The sequence below is a fragment of the Arvicanthis niloticus genome, chromosome 8, assembly GCF_011762505.2.
Source record: "Arvicanthis niloticus isolate mArvNil1 chromosome 8, mArvNil1.pat.X, whole genome shotgun sequence".
Classification (NCBI taxonomy): domain Eukaryota; kingdom Metazoa; phylum Chordata; class Mammalia; order Rodentia; family Muridae; genus Arvicanthis; species Arvicanthis niloticus.
Window position 1 is genome coordinate 3252083 of NC_047665.1, and position 19208 is coordinate 3271290.

At 38.7% G+C, this 19208-nt stretch overlaps 1 protein-coding gene across 1 annotated transcript in view; it reads left to right on the forward strand.

Moving 5' to 3' along the window:
- LOC117713744 (testin-2-like) overlaps positions 1–19208 on the forward strand; it is a 46941-nt gene continuing 27733 nt past the window's right edge. The window contains exons 1-3 of the mRNA XM_034510200.2: positions 1–103; positions 389–511; positions 603–725. Coding sequence (XP_034366091.1) covers positions 17–103; positions 389–511; positions 603–725 — 333 coding nt within the window. The 5' untranslated portion in view covers positions 1–16. The remainder of the gene's footprint in view (positions 104–388; positions 512–602; positions 726–19208) is intronic.

A 19208-nucleotide genomic window follows, 5' to 3' on the forward strand; every position in this document is an offset into this window, starting at 1 on the left:
CATCCTCTGATTGGGAATGGCCTCAGCTGCTCCATCCCCTGATCCAAATTTGGATGCCAAGTGGGAGAAATGGAAGAAGAAATTTGAAAAAATCTACAGTCCGGTTGGTAACATGGGCACAGTCCAGAGGGATCTCAGAAAGAAGGGCTCTTGTTTTTGAGAGTCTGTGGGCAAAAATGTGACATAAAGACAAGCCATCACTAAGGATTTGCTTAGACACACATTATGAACTCAAGATGAGCAGCTTTGATGATCCTCTGGGTGAGGAGAATTGCTGGCATCAGTGTCATGAGATCACGTTCTATGGCTCCTCTGTCACTACACACCATTTCCTCAGCTTGTGTGTGGTGTTAAGATGAAAAATGCTATCTGTTGTACTCATTTCCAGGATGAAGAAAGACACAGAAGAGCAGTGTGGGAGGAGACTAAGAAGAAAATTGAGGCACACAATGCAGGTTATAAGCAGGGAAAGACCAGCTTCTACATGGGCCTGAATCAATTTAGTGACTTAGTGAGTGAAATATTGATAATTCTGTTTCTTCACTTCACTTCTTTACAGTTAGTCTCTTGGTTTTCAATGTATTCTTTGCTTTTTTGTGAAGACTCCAGAAGAATTCAGGAGAAAATGCTGTGGAAGCTCAATGTGTAGAGGAGAAATGACTGGTGATTTGCCTGAGCCTGAGGATTTGGGGGAAAACAACTCTCTGACACCTGGGAGGGATCAGGTATGACAGAGTCACACCACCCAACCTCAACTGCTCACAGGAAGCCAAGAAGAAATTAAAGTCCTCACTTGGGTTAGCTGTGAAACAACATGCAGTTCAGTCTTTGACTAAGTGTTCAGCTCTTTGAAATGTGGGGAGAGTTTTTATTATGTTGTGGCTGACAACCTTTTCTTCCTGATTGATGTACTGTAGTTTGGCATTGAACATGGTGAACATGAAGGCAAAATGTTCCAGGGTGGGTGTTGTGACAAAGCCACTGTACTGCAGCCATTCTAATTAATGTGATGTGTGGTTTTATTCCAGCCAGAGTAACAGTTGTGGCTTGATTGTAACATTAGCATACCCTAAGAGTGAAGCAAGCACTCTGCCATTGCCTTGGGAGTCTTCTGCCTCCTGATGGAGAAGCTCAACTGCAGGAGGCAGCCCAGCACACTGTCCAGCATGTGCTGTGTGCAGTGCGACATTGAATTCATGTAAGATTGACGTGTTGACGGTGCTGTGAACACACTCACCCTAATAACGCATTGCCAATTTTTAGCTGTGAAGTTCTTTAAATGAGTCTCATGAGGATCTTTAACTTTCACTTTAAGAAAATGAATATATACCATGATGTCTTAAAATTAAAGCTAGATTTTAAAAATCAGTATTCTGCTTCTTTCTGGTTTTGCTTCAATAATTTTTATGTGTATAAACACAAAGTTCTACTTGAAGTTATAAGGCATGGTGTTCTAAGAGAAAGGTGCATGGCTCTCTCATTATGGAGTCAGGTTTCCATTCTTAGTTGAGCTTGTTTCCAGGATTTTGGAGCCTACTTTTGACAATGATTTGAAAGTCTATATTAATTTTCAGGGATTTCCAATAGTTAATTCCCACAAATTCACAAAATATAAATGGCAACTGAAAAGAAACTCAGTGCAGAAATGTCACCTACTGCCCAACTGCCCTGTTCCTGAGCCATGAGTCTCATTTTATGCAGACATATCAGTGACCTGTATTATTTACTGTGACAGCATAGGATCCATCTACAGGATGAGTTTAGTCTATGCTCAAGTGACCCTTTCACAACCCAAAAGAGCCCAATCATGCAAAATAGTACAGAGCCATCACTTGCTGCAAATTATTTCATTACAAACCTCAAAACTCATCATATTCCCAGAAGTGTTCAAACCTTCTGAGCTCAATCTTTTTCTTAGACTATTAACCGTGACTACCTGCAAAATTAAACAAATAATACCACATTATAGGCTTCCGATAGATAAATGCATGAAGTATGAATTTCCAATCCAAAGGGGAATTATTGGGGACATAGTAAGGAATGGCAAGTCCAAGACAAGACAATAACTCATAGGGAAAAGACCATATACTAAATACCATGGCTGACTCAGACAGCTGAGTGTCTAAGCTATGATTCCTGTAGGCCATGTAGACTCTTTCTTAGTCTGACTCTTTCCGTGTGTTTACCTTTCTTTGGTGGATATCCACAGCCAGGCCTCACCACCTCCTGTGAACTCCATTGCAAGTTAGAGTTCACCTTCCCAGTTCAATGAAGGGCCTGTCAATGAGTGTCCAACCTCAGTGTCTCTCTGAACCCATGACTCATTAAATTCAGATTTTTCATTTCTATAGAATCAGTTCTTCACAAAAATGCACTGCCTGCTTTTCAGACACCTCAGGCTAAAGCTTAGCACTTTTGGACCTTAAATTCATCAACTTCTGTGTGATGATACTAAGGACTCATTTCCCTCCAGTGTAGTTTTGCAGAACACCCTAAAGGCACAACAACCCACCCATCCCAATTCTCCTATAGTCAGAGGCAAATATTTGAGTCTATATGGCAGCCACTCTCATGTCCAGGATCTTAAATCTCAACAATGAACCTTACAAAGATATATGGATACTTACAAGAAAACAGAATATTTATTGAATTAGCCAGGTTCTTGTAGGTGTATTAGAAGGTAGACTAGAAGTATCCAGTCATGCCTCTCATGCTGCCTTTCCTAGATTAACCTCTGAAATCCCTGCCTCTACTCTTCTGTATTCTCCTGCCTCATTACTTCTAAGGACAAATTGAGGCTGTGGGGTGTGCTCCACAATTCAAACCACAACAGTGAGTAACACCAGTACATTTATTACAGTTCCTCTCTGTGATGGAATGTTATCAAGGATTGCCCTCCTTTATACAGAGTACACATTCCTGGCAAAGAATACATAGCTGAATTATATGCACAAGTCCACCATTTCTAATTCAATAACCAGTTGGTGTGCTTTTTCTTGGGAAAGACTATTTTTCCTGGTGGGATTGAATCTTCACTGTCCTTTCTGAGTTTACTTTGGCTTCTCTACTAGTGTCATGCCTGTTCAGCTCATGTTTGGGCAGCCATTTTGGTGAGACTTCATGGGCATAACATTTGACATTTCTAGGAGACATGGTCTCACAGAAAACGCCTTCTTCTTCTGCTTCATTTTTTCTTTAAACCCTCTATTCTGCAATGATCTCTGATCCTTAAGAGTAGGTATTGTTTTGTAAGTGTATCAGCTGGGACTGGGATTCAAAACTCTGCACATTGATTGCTGTTCTTGTAATAGTCCCTGTCTTTTGGAAAGAAAAGTTCCCTTGATGAGGGATAAAGAAATACACTTATGGGACTGTTTAGATCTGTTAGTATATGATAATTATTAAAATATAGTTAGTAATTATGCTGGTTTAGTAAATTGTGATTGCAGATTCTCCTGCAATATTCATGACTTCACTAACCTTGGATAGCTAAGTGTTCAATATCATGCATGGATTTCTTCTTGAATGGATCTTAGATTCAATTAGGGAGCAGCTGGGTATCTCCAATATATATGTGCTATTACTGCACCCTTAGGGTTATCTTGCCATGATGCTATATTGCTGGGAGCCTCCTGGCCCAGAAAGGGTAGTGGCAGGGGCACAGAGTAGGACTCTGGTGATGGCTTTAAAGTCTGAGGATCTCAGGCTTTTCTCAGCTCTCTAACTGTACTGAAATGCTGATAACTTCTAAAAAATCCTAAAAACATCTTGCTCTTTCAGAGGATAAAAAGCTGCTGGTTTAAGATTGATACCTGTAGCCTAACAGTTGGGGGGGGTGCAGAGGCAGGGGGTTTGGGGGAGAAATTAAGTAATGTGGCCTTTGTTCTATCTCAGCAGGAAATGTTTGGCTCTAACTTTCAATCTGCTAGTCAGAAGTCACAGGAAGAAAAGTGGACACTTAGGAAGAGGTTATAACATTTATTACTAAGTTGTAAAAAGTTTCCTATGAAAGCTATCTAAGAAGAAATGCAGAGTTGAGGCTTAATAATGGTATGTATGTGTGTCAAGTTGACAAGGGGTAAGTTGGTTTTGTGTGTCAACCTGACACAAGCTGATTTATCACATAAAATGGACCACCTGTTGAAGAAATACCTCCAGGGGATCCAGCTGTAAGGCATTTTCTTAATTAGAGATCAAGTGGGGAGGGGTAATTGTGAGTGGTGCTAACCCTGGTCTGGTAGTCCTAGGAGGATCTGTCTATAAGAAGGTAAGCTGAGCAATGCATGGGAAGAAATCCATTAAGTAGCAACCCTCTATTGCCTCTGCCTTAGCTCCAGACTTCATGTCTCTGCTCTGTGTGAGTTCCTGTCCTCCAGGATGCAGATACAGTGGAGGCAGTTGTCTGTTGGAGAAATATGCAAGGTGGAAACTTTCCTATGATAGTAGAGTTGACTGGGAAGAAGGCCTAGATGCTGCCTTGTGGGTAGAAATTACAGGTGGCGAGGTGAACAGAGCAGGTGGAGAACCCTCAAACAGATTCTCCTGAGGAGTTAGAGAAGGGAATGAAAGAGCTGAATGAATTTGCAACCCCATAGGAAGAACAACAATACCACCCAACCAGACTCCATGGAGCTCCCAGAAACTAAACAACCAACCGCAGAACACATAGAGGGACCCATGACTCCAGCAGCATATGTAGCAGATGGCCTTGTCAGGCATCTGTGGGAGGAGAGGCCCTTGGTCCTGTGTAGGCTGGATGCCTCGGTCTAGAGGAACGCTAGAGCAGAGAGATGTGAGTGGGTGAGTAGGTGAAGAAAGACTCTAATGCAAGAGGAGGGGGGAGAAAATATGGGTTTCTGGAAAAGGGGCTAGGAAAGGAGATAGAATTTGAAATATAAATAAAAAGAATATCCAACAAAAATGGCAAAAAAATAGAAGCGGTTCACGACCTACGGCTAAAATCTCAGGATCTTCAGCAATAGGTTCTCTCACGAGTGAACCGCAGATGCTCGCCACAGTCAGAACGCCTGTAAGTGCTGGGACTTGGAAGGACTGGACATACCCACTATGCCCTCAAGGAAGTAACCAACCCACGGTGCCAGTGGCTCTCAGGCACCAGATAAAACTCACAGAAGCCTCTACTGGCGTTTTCTATAGGCACATTAACAGATTTTTTCCACACTTTAACATTTGTCCCATATCGAGTTATAAAACAAAATGAAAAATAAATAAATATAACAATCTCCAAAAAAAAGAAAAAGAAAAGCAGAAGGATCCTAAGCTGGTGGGGCCAGGGGAGAGGAACAAATTCTAGTAAGGTAAAAATTCTTCTATGGGAAAAAATTCTTCGACACGAGAAGAATGAAAAACTTCTCTATCTGCTCTATCTTCTCCTCTCTTTGTCCTAAGTATACATCTTTCAAAATACATGATCACATGTTACAAAGTTCATCACAAGTTCACACAAAAAAATCAAATCATAAATTGAAATAGAAGTTTACAACAGAGAATGTTTACATGCATATCCATTAGGAGTAATTATCTGGCTGAACATCCATCACCTGTCACAGCTCCACAGGTTGGCGGAAGGTTTAAAACCATATCTAAGTTATTAGTGAAGTTTTGTATAGATAAACTCAGTCAATATTTTATATTCTGTCCTGGAACCTATAATAAATCGTTAGTTCCCTTTTTATGACCTTTGGTTAATTGTTTACAACCTCCTGGAATGTGCTCTGAGTAGGAGAAAGTCTGGTTACATCTAAGAGCAATTAACTGGTAACACTTGGGAGACTGGCAAGAGTTCTCATCACAGTTTTGACTATCAAGAAGGAACCTAATAGCAATCCCACTATAAAAGAGCTTAATAATCATTGATATAATTTTAGGAATTATTATAGGATTATCATTAAAAACTTAAGAAGTCATCTATTTGTCTATATAGAATCACTACAAGATAATACATCTTTATGGATCTGCAGAGATCTGCTCCAAAGGAATGTGCTTTGTTATATATGTTTAATATATGTTTATATATATATATATATATATATATGCTAAATATATATTTATATATTAAATATTTTAGATATATATTATATATTTAATACAAATATATTTAATAAATATACATTTATATATATTTATTTATATTTAGTGATTGTTATATATGTTTAATAATAACAGGGAAAGGATATTAAGAGCAGGAATCTTTCCTAAAATGAATCCCTTACAGCCTTGCTTAATAAGAGTGGACCTGTCACAGAAAATACCATGTGTTTTATTTGTAATTTATGGATCACATCCAATGGAATAACTATACATCAAACACATAGTAAGGGAAATGGATAGAAAATTTGGTGAGAAAGATACTCAGAGAATAGGTATTCTTACTAGAGTAGGTAAAACCCACTAAAGGAAAATTATTTCCTTCAATTCCAGTCTAGAGGATCTCTTGTATAGTTGGACCTTAATATTCAATTTGAGCAGGTCGATTATCTATCCTAGGGACCATCCCTCTGGGACTCAGGACGACTTCTCTGGAAAGCAGTTCCTTCTTAAGCTATGCTAAGAAACAAAAAAGAGTAATTATCTCTTTAATGAGATAAAGACTCCACTTTCCAGAATCTCTACTCCATATCCCAGTGGCTCACAGAGCTGCAGCTCACAAGCAGCTTTGCATTTCTGGATGAATCATACAAAGAAGTGTGACTTGTCCTTTTCATTTTTCAAGACTATTCTGATGAGAGTTTAAGCTTCTGGGTTATATTCTCAAAGCTATAAGTGCAGGAGCATAGACAGGTATCTCCTGATTGAGGTACATCCGGAAGACATGGAAGTGTCCTGGATTCAAAGACAGAAGGGCATATATCATGAAGGCACCTTTTTCCATTTTTATTGAGTCATTTTGTATAAACTCCTCATTGATAAGCGAGAATGTGTGTTTGGTTGTAGAATCACCAGAATTGAAAACATATTACAAATCAATATTGTTTCTGGAAAAAAAGTAGTATTTCTATGTACTTTTTTTAAAAAAATAAAATAAAATAAAACCTGAATAGAAGAATTGTTGATAAAAAATCTTCTACTTTTTTACTCTTATTGCAGCACATTTTTGTGAAGTTATTATTATATATTATAGGCTAAAGAAAAAAGTGAGGATGGCGTATAGATTAATCTTCAAAGGCATGCTTACCAGCCAAAACTAAACACCATTTTACAGCATATTCTGTAAAATCCTGGTTGCAGTATCATCCTAGTTAGGTTACTATTGCCATGATAAAACACTATGAACCGAAGTTAACTTGAGAAGGAAAGAGTTTATTTGGCTTATATATTCTGAATCACATTCCATTGAGACACTAAGGATAAAATACCCTATAGGCTTGTCTACAGCCCTATCTTAAGGCTAACATTATCTAAGATGACTCTATCGTGTGTCAAGTTGACATAAACTAGACAGTTCAAGACAGCTCCTGAAATGCAATCTATTGATAAGAACATATATGCACCGACAATTATATAAGATTGCCAGATAGCCATAACTAAACTACTACAGATTTATAGTAGAAATACATTCAGACTAAAGTGCAGTGTGCTTCAACATGCAAAAGTTGCAACATAAAATATGAGCAGACACTGACAAGGCAGATCATTGTACTAACCCCAGTGCTCTCTGATGCTCAGGAACTGGGGTGATATTGCTATTCACAACAGCATGATGCCATCCAACATCAAAGATATAAGAAGAAGGATTTCAAAAATTGGTGAGAAAGATATTCAGAGAACAGCTATTGTAATTTTTTCTGCCTGTGTTTCGAGCCCATTCTGATGAGATTGTAGGCTTCTAGGTTATTTTCTTAAAGCTATGAGTGAAGGAACGTAATGTGAATTTCTCCTGATTAAGGTGCATCAGGGAAATGTGGAAGTGTCCAGCCCAGAGGACCTCTGGCATAGTTAGACATGTTTAGACATGACTTAGATTTTCATAATTTAACAGAGGAAGAGTCTTAAAGAAAACTGGTAAGTAAAATAGGAGAATCATGTCCTAACAATGGAGAAGTAAGAGTAACTGGGGGAGGAGATGAACCTTTTGAGAGGGTTGAGAGGAAGGGAAAGGAGACGCATGAGGATGTATGACCATGCTGAGTCTGTTTCTCTGATTCTGCTTTGTTTAAAACTTTTTATTGATTCGGTCACATTAGTCATATTTCCTTCATCTTTGTGATCCAAGGCTGGTACCTTATGTGTACCTAGTAATGAATTTGTAATCTATTTGCTAATTGTCGGGATTATTTTATGTGCTATTGTTCTGTTCAGAAAATCTTAACCTACACTTATATCTGTGTGTACATTTGGGAGATTTGATTATTACTGATGTCACATTCAAATAGTATATAGTATCTAGGCCACAAATCCCTGCCTGCACATTCCTTCTGGATCTGTGGTTTGAGATTTTATCATTTCTTCCCTTCCTGTTTTTCTGTCAGTTATTACTTCAGAACAAACACCACCATTGGCATGCTAACCTTCTTTTAAGAATTTAATTGTTTTTATTTACTGATTGAGGTGTCTGTTTTATTGTTTGATTCTTTCATTGCTGGCTGCTGTGGGATTGAATTCAGTTTGCTGCTACCAGAAATGTAGAAGTTGGATACAGTTCTTCCTCCCAGCCCCATGGTCCAAGAAATAAGACTCATACTTAAAATATATTTATAAATACCTTGAAGATATACCTAGATTCTTTTCTGACTAGATATAACTTAAAATATCTCATTTATTTTAACCTATATTCTGTCCGCGTGACAGGTTACCTGTGCTCAGGTACCATGTGTTTGTTTTCTCACGTCTACCCATGCCTGGCTCTATCCCAGAATTCTTTCTGCTTCCTGGATGTCCTACCTCCTATTTCCTGCCTAAGTCATAGGTCATAGGCTTTTTCATTGACAGGAGATGCATCCTGATAAAGTGTGAGGCATAATCTCCTCAGAGAAGTCACATTATATAACTATTGTACCTGGGTCATCAACCATGATTTTCTGTGCTCTGGGGCTATTAGTTAACATCGTTGTCATAGTCACCTGTACTAATGTGTGCAGAAAAAAATGAGCATGGAATGGAACTTTTTATTTCATAGAAAACAAGGAATCCCTAAAGTTCTACTGATAAAGTCTAATGATACTCTAAATAGATATACATGGAGCATAAAACTAATGCCTGTTGTCAATGAAAGCTTACTTGAGTCACACACAGTAGAACAGCCTCTATAATACCATGGAGCTTACAATGGCTAGTTGTTCTACAACACAGAAGAAAGCCTATGTGTTCTTCCAATGAAAAGATGAGGCAGACAGTCTTTAAGGTTCCACACTAAAGACTTGGAAGGGGAATGATAGAGGAATCCAAGGTGTTTAAAGAAGACATGTAAAAGCAACTTGATAAACTTAAAGATAGAAATAAATGCTCAAGTGATATACAAGAAAACAAAAATATGTGACTGAATAAAATGGTGAAGACAATTCAGGATCTGAAAGCTGAATTTAGTAAAACACATACAGAGAGAGAGAGACAGAGAGAGAGAGAGAGAGATGCTTAAGAGTACTGTAGCTGAAATGAAGATCACATTGAAAAACCTCAACAAGCAAACTAGAAAATTCAACAGAAAGCCTTAGAAGTAAAAGGTGAGGAAAAGACAGAGTGTCAGAACTGAAGATAAAGTAAAACAACTGGATCACGCAAGCAAAGACCATGATCTTCTTTAAACACATGGAAGGAGAATACAGAAATTGTGAACCACTATGGTGAGAGCAAATCTTTCATTACAGGAAAAAAAAAAAAGAAGGAAAATCCAGGTCAAAGGCATAGAGCAGATCTCTGAAGAAAGAGACTGAGAAATCTCAAAGATGGAGAGATCTCTCATGCTCACAGGTCAGCAGTATTTATATTATGGAAATGATGATTCTGCAAAAAACACTTTACATTCGATTCCATCACAATCCAAAGCCCAACAAAATTGCCACAGCAAAATTTAAGTTGTAAGTTCAGTGTCTATTAAAAAAAAAAAAAAGATCAGGTTAGTTATTGCTGAAGTTTAGGCTACAAGTTCTCATTTTCACATCCTTCTTGGTCTGTTGTTTCAGATTAACCCCATTCTGTTTTCTGGTCAGGCTCAGTAGCACTGAGCTCAACTCAGCTGTGGGTTAAACTGAGACACTGTACTAGAATATAGTGACTCAGTGAACTCCAAGATATTTTAAGCAAAACCACTTTTTCTAATGTGAAAATCAAGAGTTGGGCTAAAATTCAACACAAAGTTACCTAAAAACTGTTTTTCTAGAGCCACTCAATAAACAATGTCAGAACTTTACATCTAGTTCGCTACCTTCCTTGACATTAGCAGTGTCTGTGGAAGCCCACAGCTTCACCCCAAGAGCAGAATGGCATAAGATTTCAGTACATGCCTGGAGTCCCAAGGTCTGGAGTCCCAGCTTACTCACTAACACAGGAAAGCACAAAAAGAGGATCTCAGGGGTGGGGCTTCCTATAGAAACTAGGAATTTAAAATCTGAGTACAAGAAATAAAGACATAGTGAGACTTGAAAGACCTCTGAAAACCTAGGTCTATGGAGCTCATCTGAGTAGCAGCAGACATTGCAAGTGAGGCCACCAAGCCTGTGAAGGGAGATTAAAAATCCACACTAGAGCCGGGCGGTGGTGGCTCACACCTTTAATCTCAGCACTCGGGAGACAGAGGCAGGCGGATTTCTGAGTTCGAGGCCAGCCTGGTCTACAGAGTGAGTTCCAGGACAGCCAGGGCTACACAGAGAAACCCTGTCTCGAAAAAAAAAAAAAAAATCACACTAGAGGAAGACACTGGATAGACCCTTAGGGAAATACCTCCAGAATGACATTATGTCTCCAACTTCTGCAGCCCTGATCATCTGGAGCAAGGGTAACAGTTAAAAAAAATTAGGAGATAAGTGGGCCCCTTGGGGACCCAGTTCTGTGTCAGGACCCAGTGAGAAAAAGTCTGGGCCTGTCCACAAGGACTTTCAGGGCATCTCTGTTCATCACTACCATGTCCTTCTCTTCCTGTACCAGACAGCATCTTGTTTATTATCACTAAACATGCTCTGGTCTTATCTAGCATGTTCAGAGAGGAATGCCAGTGCTATTGCCTTGGTGCAGCTTTAACTGGAGTATTGAGAACCTAGTCTTGAGAGTAGCCTGTTCTTATGCCTCATTTACACTGGTGTTTCTGGCTTCCAATGTCTTCCCTATGTGACCCTGTTTTATATTTCAGAATTGGGTGGTAGTTTAGAGAAACAGCCTCAAGTGTGGGACAGAAAAGTGTGGAACTATTAGATGGAGTTGTTTTCAGGTTCTCTACAAGGACATTTGAGTCAAAGTTCATTCCAAAAGAGAAGGTCCAAGACACAGACCATTTCCTGCTGTGTTTTATGCAGGAAGAGTACACTAAGTGGGCCAAATCTTTGGATTCTCCTTTTCTGAACTTAGAATCAGACATCAAACTAGAAATTTTTGTGTCATTGACCTCACTGTGATTTGTTTTATCTTGAGTTAATTGTATTCTAAGTTATTAGTTAAAGTTTTAATCTTTTGAACCACAAGGAACATCAACCTCTGTGTGATGACCCAGCTTCATAATGTTCCCACACTGAACACAGACCAAAGGAAAAAGAGCAAAATAAAGAGAACAAGACCCAATTCGTGGTTTGATGTTACAAGAACAGTCTTCTGAATACTGAAAGAGAAAGTTGATTAGCTGTTTACAAAAGCAGGAAGTGTCTGTGGAGCACAGGCACTTACCTGAAAAAGCCCCTTTGGAAGAGAGTGTGTGACTCCGCAATTGAAAGCTTTCTAGTTAGTGAGTAGTTTCTTACTTTGAGTGTAATCTGGAAAAGTATTTAATCGTAGATGTTTGATTGACTGATTTATTGCTTTTGATATTTGAGAGACTGTCCATTTATTTTGTCCAAGGCTGGTTGACTTGTCTTATATGCTTAGTTACAATTTGCTGTTGGGTGTTCAAAAGCATGTAAGTGGCTACAGATTAACTCTTTGATTTGGTTTAAAAGTCAACTGGAACTCCATATGGGCTACTCTTCATGAATTAGGAAGACTCATCTGGATCCTTAATTTTTTTCTCCACCACCTGTATCATCACAATGAGATCAGATCCACCAATACTGTGGCTTCTTTTGCACGCTGTAAACCAGCTGGTGTACAGTCTTTGGAGAATCCATGGCTTCTTTCATGGGGAAGACTGGTGATTACCAGAGCGTTCCCACCATCCCTTTAGCCTTTCTTGGCTGACTTAGAAATAAAGGGCCCAATTCTTGGCTACCCTTTATGACATAATTTCCTTATAGGTGTAGGTTTCTAAGCTTTGGGGTTTTACATCAAGAAGGACAGCTTTAAAAGCAATGGTTGGAAATTCTGTTATATCTAGAGAAATATTGAGAAAGAACTCAACCATTTTTACATAAATCTTGTTTTGGGTAAGGTTTTGGTAAGGTTAAAACCTAAAGTTAGCAAAATCACAAGTAATGATCTCAATAAGGCACTGGTTCTCAATCCGTGGGTCATGACTCCTTTGGGGGTCAAAAAAACCTGTTCACAGAGATCATACATACATCAGACATATTGTATTGTAATTCATAAGAATAGCAAAATTACAGTTATGGAGTAGAAACAAAAATAATTTTATGGCTTCCTCATCATAAGGAAGTATATCAAAGCATCAGGTCCCAGGACTAGGAAGATTGAGAACCATTGTAATAAGACATTTGTTTTTGTTTTTGTAAACCCATTTTTTAAAATGTTACTATAATAGAATGCGTCCCAGGATCTGTACTCAAACCTGCTCTCACCTTAACTATGAATTAAAGGGAAAACACAGGACTAAAGTATGGTTAGTCACAAGGCAACACCAGATTATTTTAGTTTAAAACTTCTTGCTTTAAGAAAAGCATGCTAGGGCAAAAATCCACACAGGGTTAGCTAGAACCTTTGTTTCCTGCCCTAACTGCTTAGCACTCTTTGACGCCTTATCTAACGCACTGAGACTCGCTGCTCTGCTTTCCTTTAAAAGGTATACCTGCACCTCTCTCGATGCTGTCATGACAGCTCACACCTAAATTCACAGAACTGAGCAGGATTCCGCATCAGTAAGTGCTGAGATGCCAGTAGACTGTAGGTCAAGTCCAGTTGCCTATACTGTCAATTGCAAGTCGACAGACACAGAGCCATAGACTTGGAATTTAATGCTTAGGTTCTTGTGCAGTTGAGATGGATGATAGTAACCCAGTGACCCCTGAAGAACTGAGTTGAGTTAATTTTCAGTATGTGGGAGGGCATCCTAGATCAGCCTCTCAGCCCTGCAGAGGCTGTTTAAATTGACACTGGGGAGGCACCCTGACATGGACCTTACAGAATCAGACAAAAACGTTAGGAATGAGAATATCAGTAGCATTAGAAATTCTAGTATAGGAAACCAGAGAGTATGGGTAGGGCATTTCAGAAGGTAACCAGACCTCTCACAGGATTAGGATTAGGGTTGTACAGGATCACTTTAACTCTGGGCCCAGGAACAAAACATGATTGCTGTTTCTTTCTAAACCAACTTCAGCACCTATCTCTCCCTGCACCAACAGGGACGATCCTTTGAGCATGTAATCACAAGGTCAAATCTTCTGGATTCATCTGGTATTGGCAAAGTTGGCAGGTGGCATGCTCCTAGTTAGTCACTATCTATACTGCTTAATAAAGATCTTGCAAAATGTGAGCGTAGAAGCCTGAAAATGGTCTGCCCATGTGCCTCTCCTATACTGCTATTACATATACTGCTATTACATAGATCTGAAGTCTATGTAATAAATATATAGCAGTATACTCTCATATACTGCTATTACATAGATCTGAGGTCTATGTAATAAATACATACAAAACTGAAGGTAATGGAACAAAGCTGCTGCAGTGTGTTCTTTCTACTAAATGGAAAATACATTCTTCTTCCAGCTGGGGTGAAGAATGGGGCATGAAGGGGTACATGAAAATCCCCAAAGACTGGAACAACCACTGTGGAATTGCTACATATGCCACATACCCAACTGTGTGAGCTGAAACATGAAGCTAAGGAAGAAGTGGTCTGGGTACCACACTTACAGAGGAGGGATTCCCCTCCACAGAAAAATCAGTATCTACTATGTGGGATACAATACCTGAGTCACTGAAGATGTGGACATTTTTACATTTGTTAATTTCTACTCCTTACTTCTATAAAAGGCTTTACAACAGCAATTCCCTCCATGGCCCAAAAACTAAATAGATGAACTTTCATTTGTAAAAGGATGTACTAAGTTACATCTTTAAAAATAAAGCTTAGGTTAAAATAACAGTAGGGATTCTCTTCTGTACTTCAGTACTTAATTCATTTTGAGGACATAATAGACCATGGCGATGATATCCTAGAGGAAGCAGCAGATGGATCTTCCAGATAACAAATAAGTATTTTACGTGCACTTTTGTTTTCTTTCCAGAGTTTTGTCTACCTATCAGGAATCACAGTCTAAATATGCTGTATGGAAGTCTCCAGGAATTAATTTTTTAAAAAGGTTGTTCTGTTTATTTAAAAATTTATTTTTAACTTGTAAAACGATTTTGTTATTTTTGTTTTGTGAATTTTCATACATGAGTACTTTTTAAAGTATCATTTATAGTATTTATATTATTTACATGCTACACACATTACTCTCACCTCCAGTTGCTCCCCTGAGCCCCCTTATGTCTATGATACCTTCTTTATTATTGTTGTTCCAAATACATGTGTCTATATGTATATGTATATATATATATATATATATATATATATATATATATATATATATATATACATATTCTGCTGATTCTAAGGTTTCTCACATATGTATGTTTAGGGATGACTACTTTGGGTTGAATGACCTTGTGAGGGGATCATGCTCAGAGAAAACTGATTCCCTCTCTTTTAGCAGCCATTAATTTCTGGTAGCTCTTCAGATAGAGGTGGGCTCTTGTGAAATTTTCCAGATTCATGATGGGTGTCAACAGATGCCATTGTGTAAATCTTAATTAGGAATGTGTCAAGCAAGGAGTCTGATCATTGCAGCTTTCCTTTTAAATAGCTATCAGTGGGATCATATATCCACTTCATATATTTCTGAAAGCCTCAACTCCAATACATACTAGTAGTTTCAGGGGAGTGAGACCACCTCAATATAGAAAAGTTGCAGAAAAGTTGCTAAAGATGATTTTTAACTCAGAATGGATTGTGTTCTAATGGGACCACAAACTCCTGTGGCATTAGTACCTCATACCAGTTTTGGGAGCCCTAGTTATTTTGAAGTACTTAGGGTATAGGGGAGGGAGTGTCTCTGAATCCAGGTACCATAATGTATGTAATCTCATATAACTAACACTGTAGCATTCATAGGTTTAGTTTTATCAATCACTACCAACACAGACTAATAGAAAATAATAGTTATACTAAGTTGGTAATTATCATGAACACAAAACAAGAAGAAAGCACACAGAATACCAATAAATGAGCTTTAATCTATAACTGAAAAGTATTAGTTTATGATTCTCATTAAAATGCAGCAGGAAAACTTTATTAAGGACCATGGTGGTAGGTATATGGGGTCATTGTCAGAACTGAGGGAGAGAGAGAATGCACAGAGCCACACTCAGATAGTGAGAGACATTATAGCCTGGAGCAAAGTGGAGCTCGATATTTATAAAAATATTGAGAGAAATCATAGCGTAGTTCCTGTGCACTCCAATGGGTGGCTGCAGACTTAAGAGTATACAGGTGACAGTAATAGGACTTGTTGGGTTTTTAAATGAGGACACATTGAGTGTGTAATGGGGTGGATCTAAGAGAAATGGGGGGATGGGTGATCTAATCAAAATCAGTGTGTGGAATTAAAAAAGAATTCATAAAAATATTTAAAATGTAAAAGAGGGAAGCATCAGGAGAGAGGAGCATTCTGGACAGTGCAGACAGGTTGTTGCTGCAGACAGGTCAGGATGAGCAGAGCTTACCTGAGATACGGAAAGTGGTCAAATAGCCAGAAGGAGTTTGTGCTAACCTGAAATGTCAGGACTGTGAGCTGAAGTGAAATGATACATACTATTACATGGATAATTTTTATAAAAAATTTATAAAAATCCAGATTTTCTTAAACTTTTTTAAAGCTGTATTGGTAGTATACATAACAGTTCATTCTGGAGGAGGGAGAAGGGGAAAAACACGTGTCACTAACATAATATCTCCCAAACTGGATTGATGATGGAAACCATCTTTCCCTGATAATTTTGAATAGCTTCTTCCTGTTGTCTCCCAGGAAATACATCCTGATATTGACATATGTGGCCACCATGACACAAAATGCTTTGTGGTGTGAGAAAACTCTAAATTCATTTTATATCTTCCTTCCCCACACCATCAACATAGTCTTAAATTCATTGAAAGCAGAGGCCTGTTGGAACCTGAACCCCAGAATTGATTTTGCCAGTCTATTGGGTGATCTAGACTTTGGAGTGACATCATTGAGTGTCCGCAAAGGGAGGGGACCTTTATAAAAGACTATGGATCTTCACATTCATAGTTCTGCTGTTTTCATTTCATTTCATGAAAGTCAGGATTGGTGTGTGAAAATTTGTCAAACATCTTAAACGTAAATGGATAACCCTCACTTTAAGCTTCTCCCCCTTTTCAATGCATCGAATGAAGATTTCATTGAGTTTTATGGTAGCTTTCTGATTTTGGCAGTCTACACAAGGGAAGTTTGGAAGTTCTATACCATTAATGATTATCTGTCCATGTCCTATCTAAAATAACATGAATATCTTTAATAATGATGGATACAGTTTGGCAAGAAGAAGAGGAAGAGGAAAAAGAGGAAGAAGAAGAAGAGGAAGAAGAAGACTAGATCATCCACATGCCAGAGAGTGTCAGAGCACTTGCACAAGTCTGCTCCAGTTCCATTCCTGATTGACCTAGACCTCCTGATGAGAAATAGTAGAGACAGTCTTCCTGTAAGACTAGCAGATCTCAACTTGTGGATTTTGACCTCTTCAGTGGTCAAACAACCCTTTCACAGGGGTAGCCTAAGGCCATCAGAAAACACAGATATTTACATTAAGATTCAGAAGAGTACCAATATTACAATTATGAAGTAACAATGAAATATTTTATGGTTGAAGGGAAGGTCACCACATGAGAAACCATATTAAAGGGTCGCAGGCAGCCTTAGCTTGAGAACAATTGCTTAAGACTCTTGTGAGACACAATCATAGCACACTGGACTTGAATATAATTAGTCACAATTCCAAAAATATTTTAATCAAAAATACTTTTTTCTAAAGTAAAATCAAAGGCTGAAGTTCAGCAGATTGACTTGGGAGCCACCACCACGTCCTTCCCCATGCCGCTGGCACTAAGGGATAGTAAGGTCCTTCAAGTTATTAACTCTGTGTCAGGTTCCAATGAGTACAAGTCTCGGCCTTGCACAGGGACATTCAGGAATTCCCTAAACCCTACTCCCAGTCACTGGGCTATCAGGCTCATCCTCTTGGATAGTACCACAAGATGGTATGCTCTGGTCTCAACTGGTTTATGCAAAGGAGAATTACCTGCGTTTTGTCCCTGGAATGCCCCTTCCTCAAGAGTGGAGAAACTGGAATTCTGGGAATACTCTGCCCTGTGCCTTACCTACACAATTGTGTATGGATTCCAGTGTTTTGGCCATGTGGCCATCTTTCATATTTTGGAACTAAGTAAGTCAGAGAGTCTACTAGGGCAGTCTTTCATGGGTCTCTAGCAAGGAAATTCTGGAAAGGTTTCATTCTGGAGGAGAGGTTCTATCTCCTTCTGTATACAAACAAGTAATGTGTCAAGTGGCCCAAACTCTTAGGGTTCCGTTTGTCTGTACTTGGGATTAGATGTCATGTTGGAAATGTTCTGTATAGGTGACCTAAGGATCATTGTTCCAGATACTAGGATGACTGTGCACTATAGTCCTTAGTTGTAGCTTTATGCTTCTGAACCATAAAGGACATCGACCTCCCTCTGAGGACACGTGCTCACACACAGAAAGGGAATGGAAGGCACAAAGCAAAATTAAAAAGACTAAGATCCAATGTAGCTATGATGTTGATGAAGAGACAAATCTGATTACATCTTTAAGGATGTAGGGCATACTTATAGAAAGTTTTGTCTGGTGTTGGTGGGTACTTATCTGAAGATGACTATTGGTATACTTTTTGAATAGGAAATGTGAATCCCCAAATGATTTATTGCTCCAATGAGCATCTCTTGTTTCTCACTGAATGTCTTCTGGAAAACACTCTTAAATAGTAGACAAGTGTTAGTAATTTTTGCAGTGTGGTGTTTCATATGCTTTTGAATTGACCCAAACTGGTAGAATTACCTTACATTCTTACACTTTGCTGTGAGTGTTTCTGACTATGTAGTGGTCACAGATTGACTCCTTGTTTTATTTATTATGACTCCAGAAGGCTGAAGATTTGATGCTCCAACATTTTGTAGTATAGGGACTATAGGGACTGTCCAGGTGTTCAGAGGTCTCTATAAATTGGCTAAGTTTTAGAAGCTATGCTTAGTGCTTCCCATAATTTCAGTTAACTCAGTCATTCTGGATTTCTGACAAGGTTGAAAACCTATAGTCTCATAGCCAATCCTGGCTATTTACTTTGAGAGAAAAGATCTGAGTAGGTGGTTTTCAGCTGACATTCATTCTAAAGCCAAGAAAAAAGCCAGGTTCAAAACTAAGTGTTTTAGTTAGGAGAGATGACAGAGGTTCTGGTTAGTCAACAAAACGATGGACTGGGTATTAGGACTATCTTGTACCTCACTGGTACAATTAGGAATAATTATGCTCTAATTGCATTTTGAGAGAAAAGTTTTATTTTAACAGGAAGGGTGAAGCTAGGTGATGAGAGAGAGAAAGAGAGTGGGGGCATGGAGGCAGATGTTCACGTGTCTCCACCAGTCAAAGATAGTTTATATATCTAGGTTGGGTATTGGGTTACACTTCTGATTGAGCATTACCAAGCTTATAAAGCCTTTGATTAACATTTTAAAAAAATGTATAAAAGCAAAAAGGAAAAGGGGGCATGGGATAGGG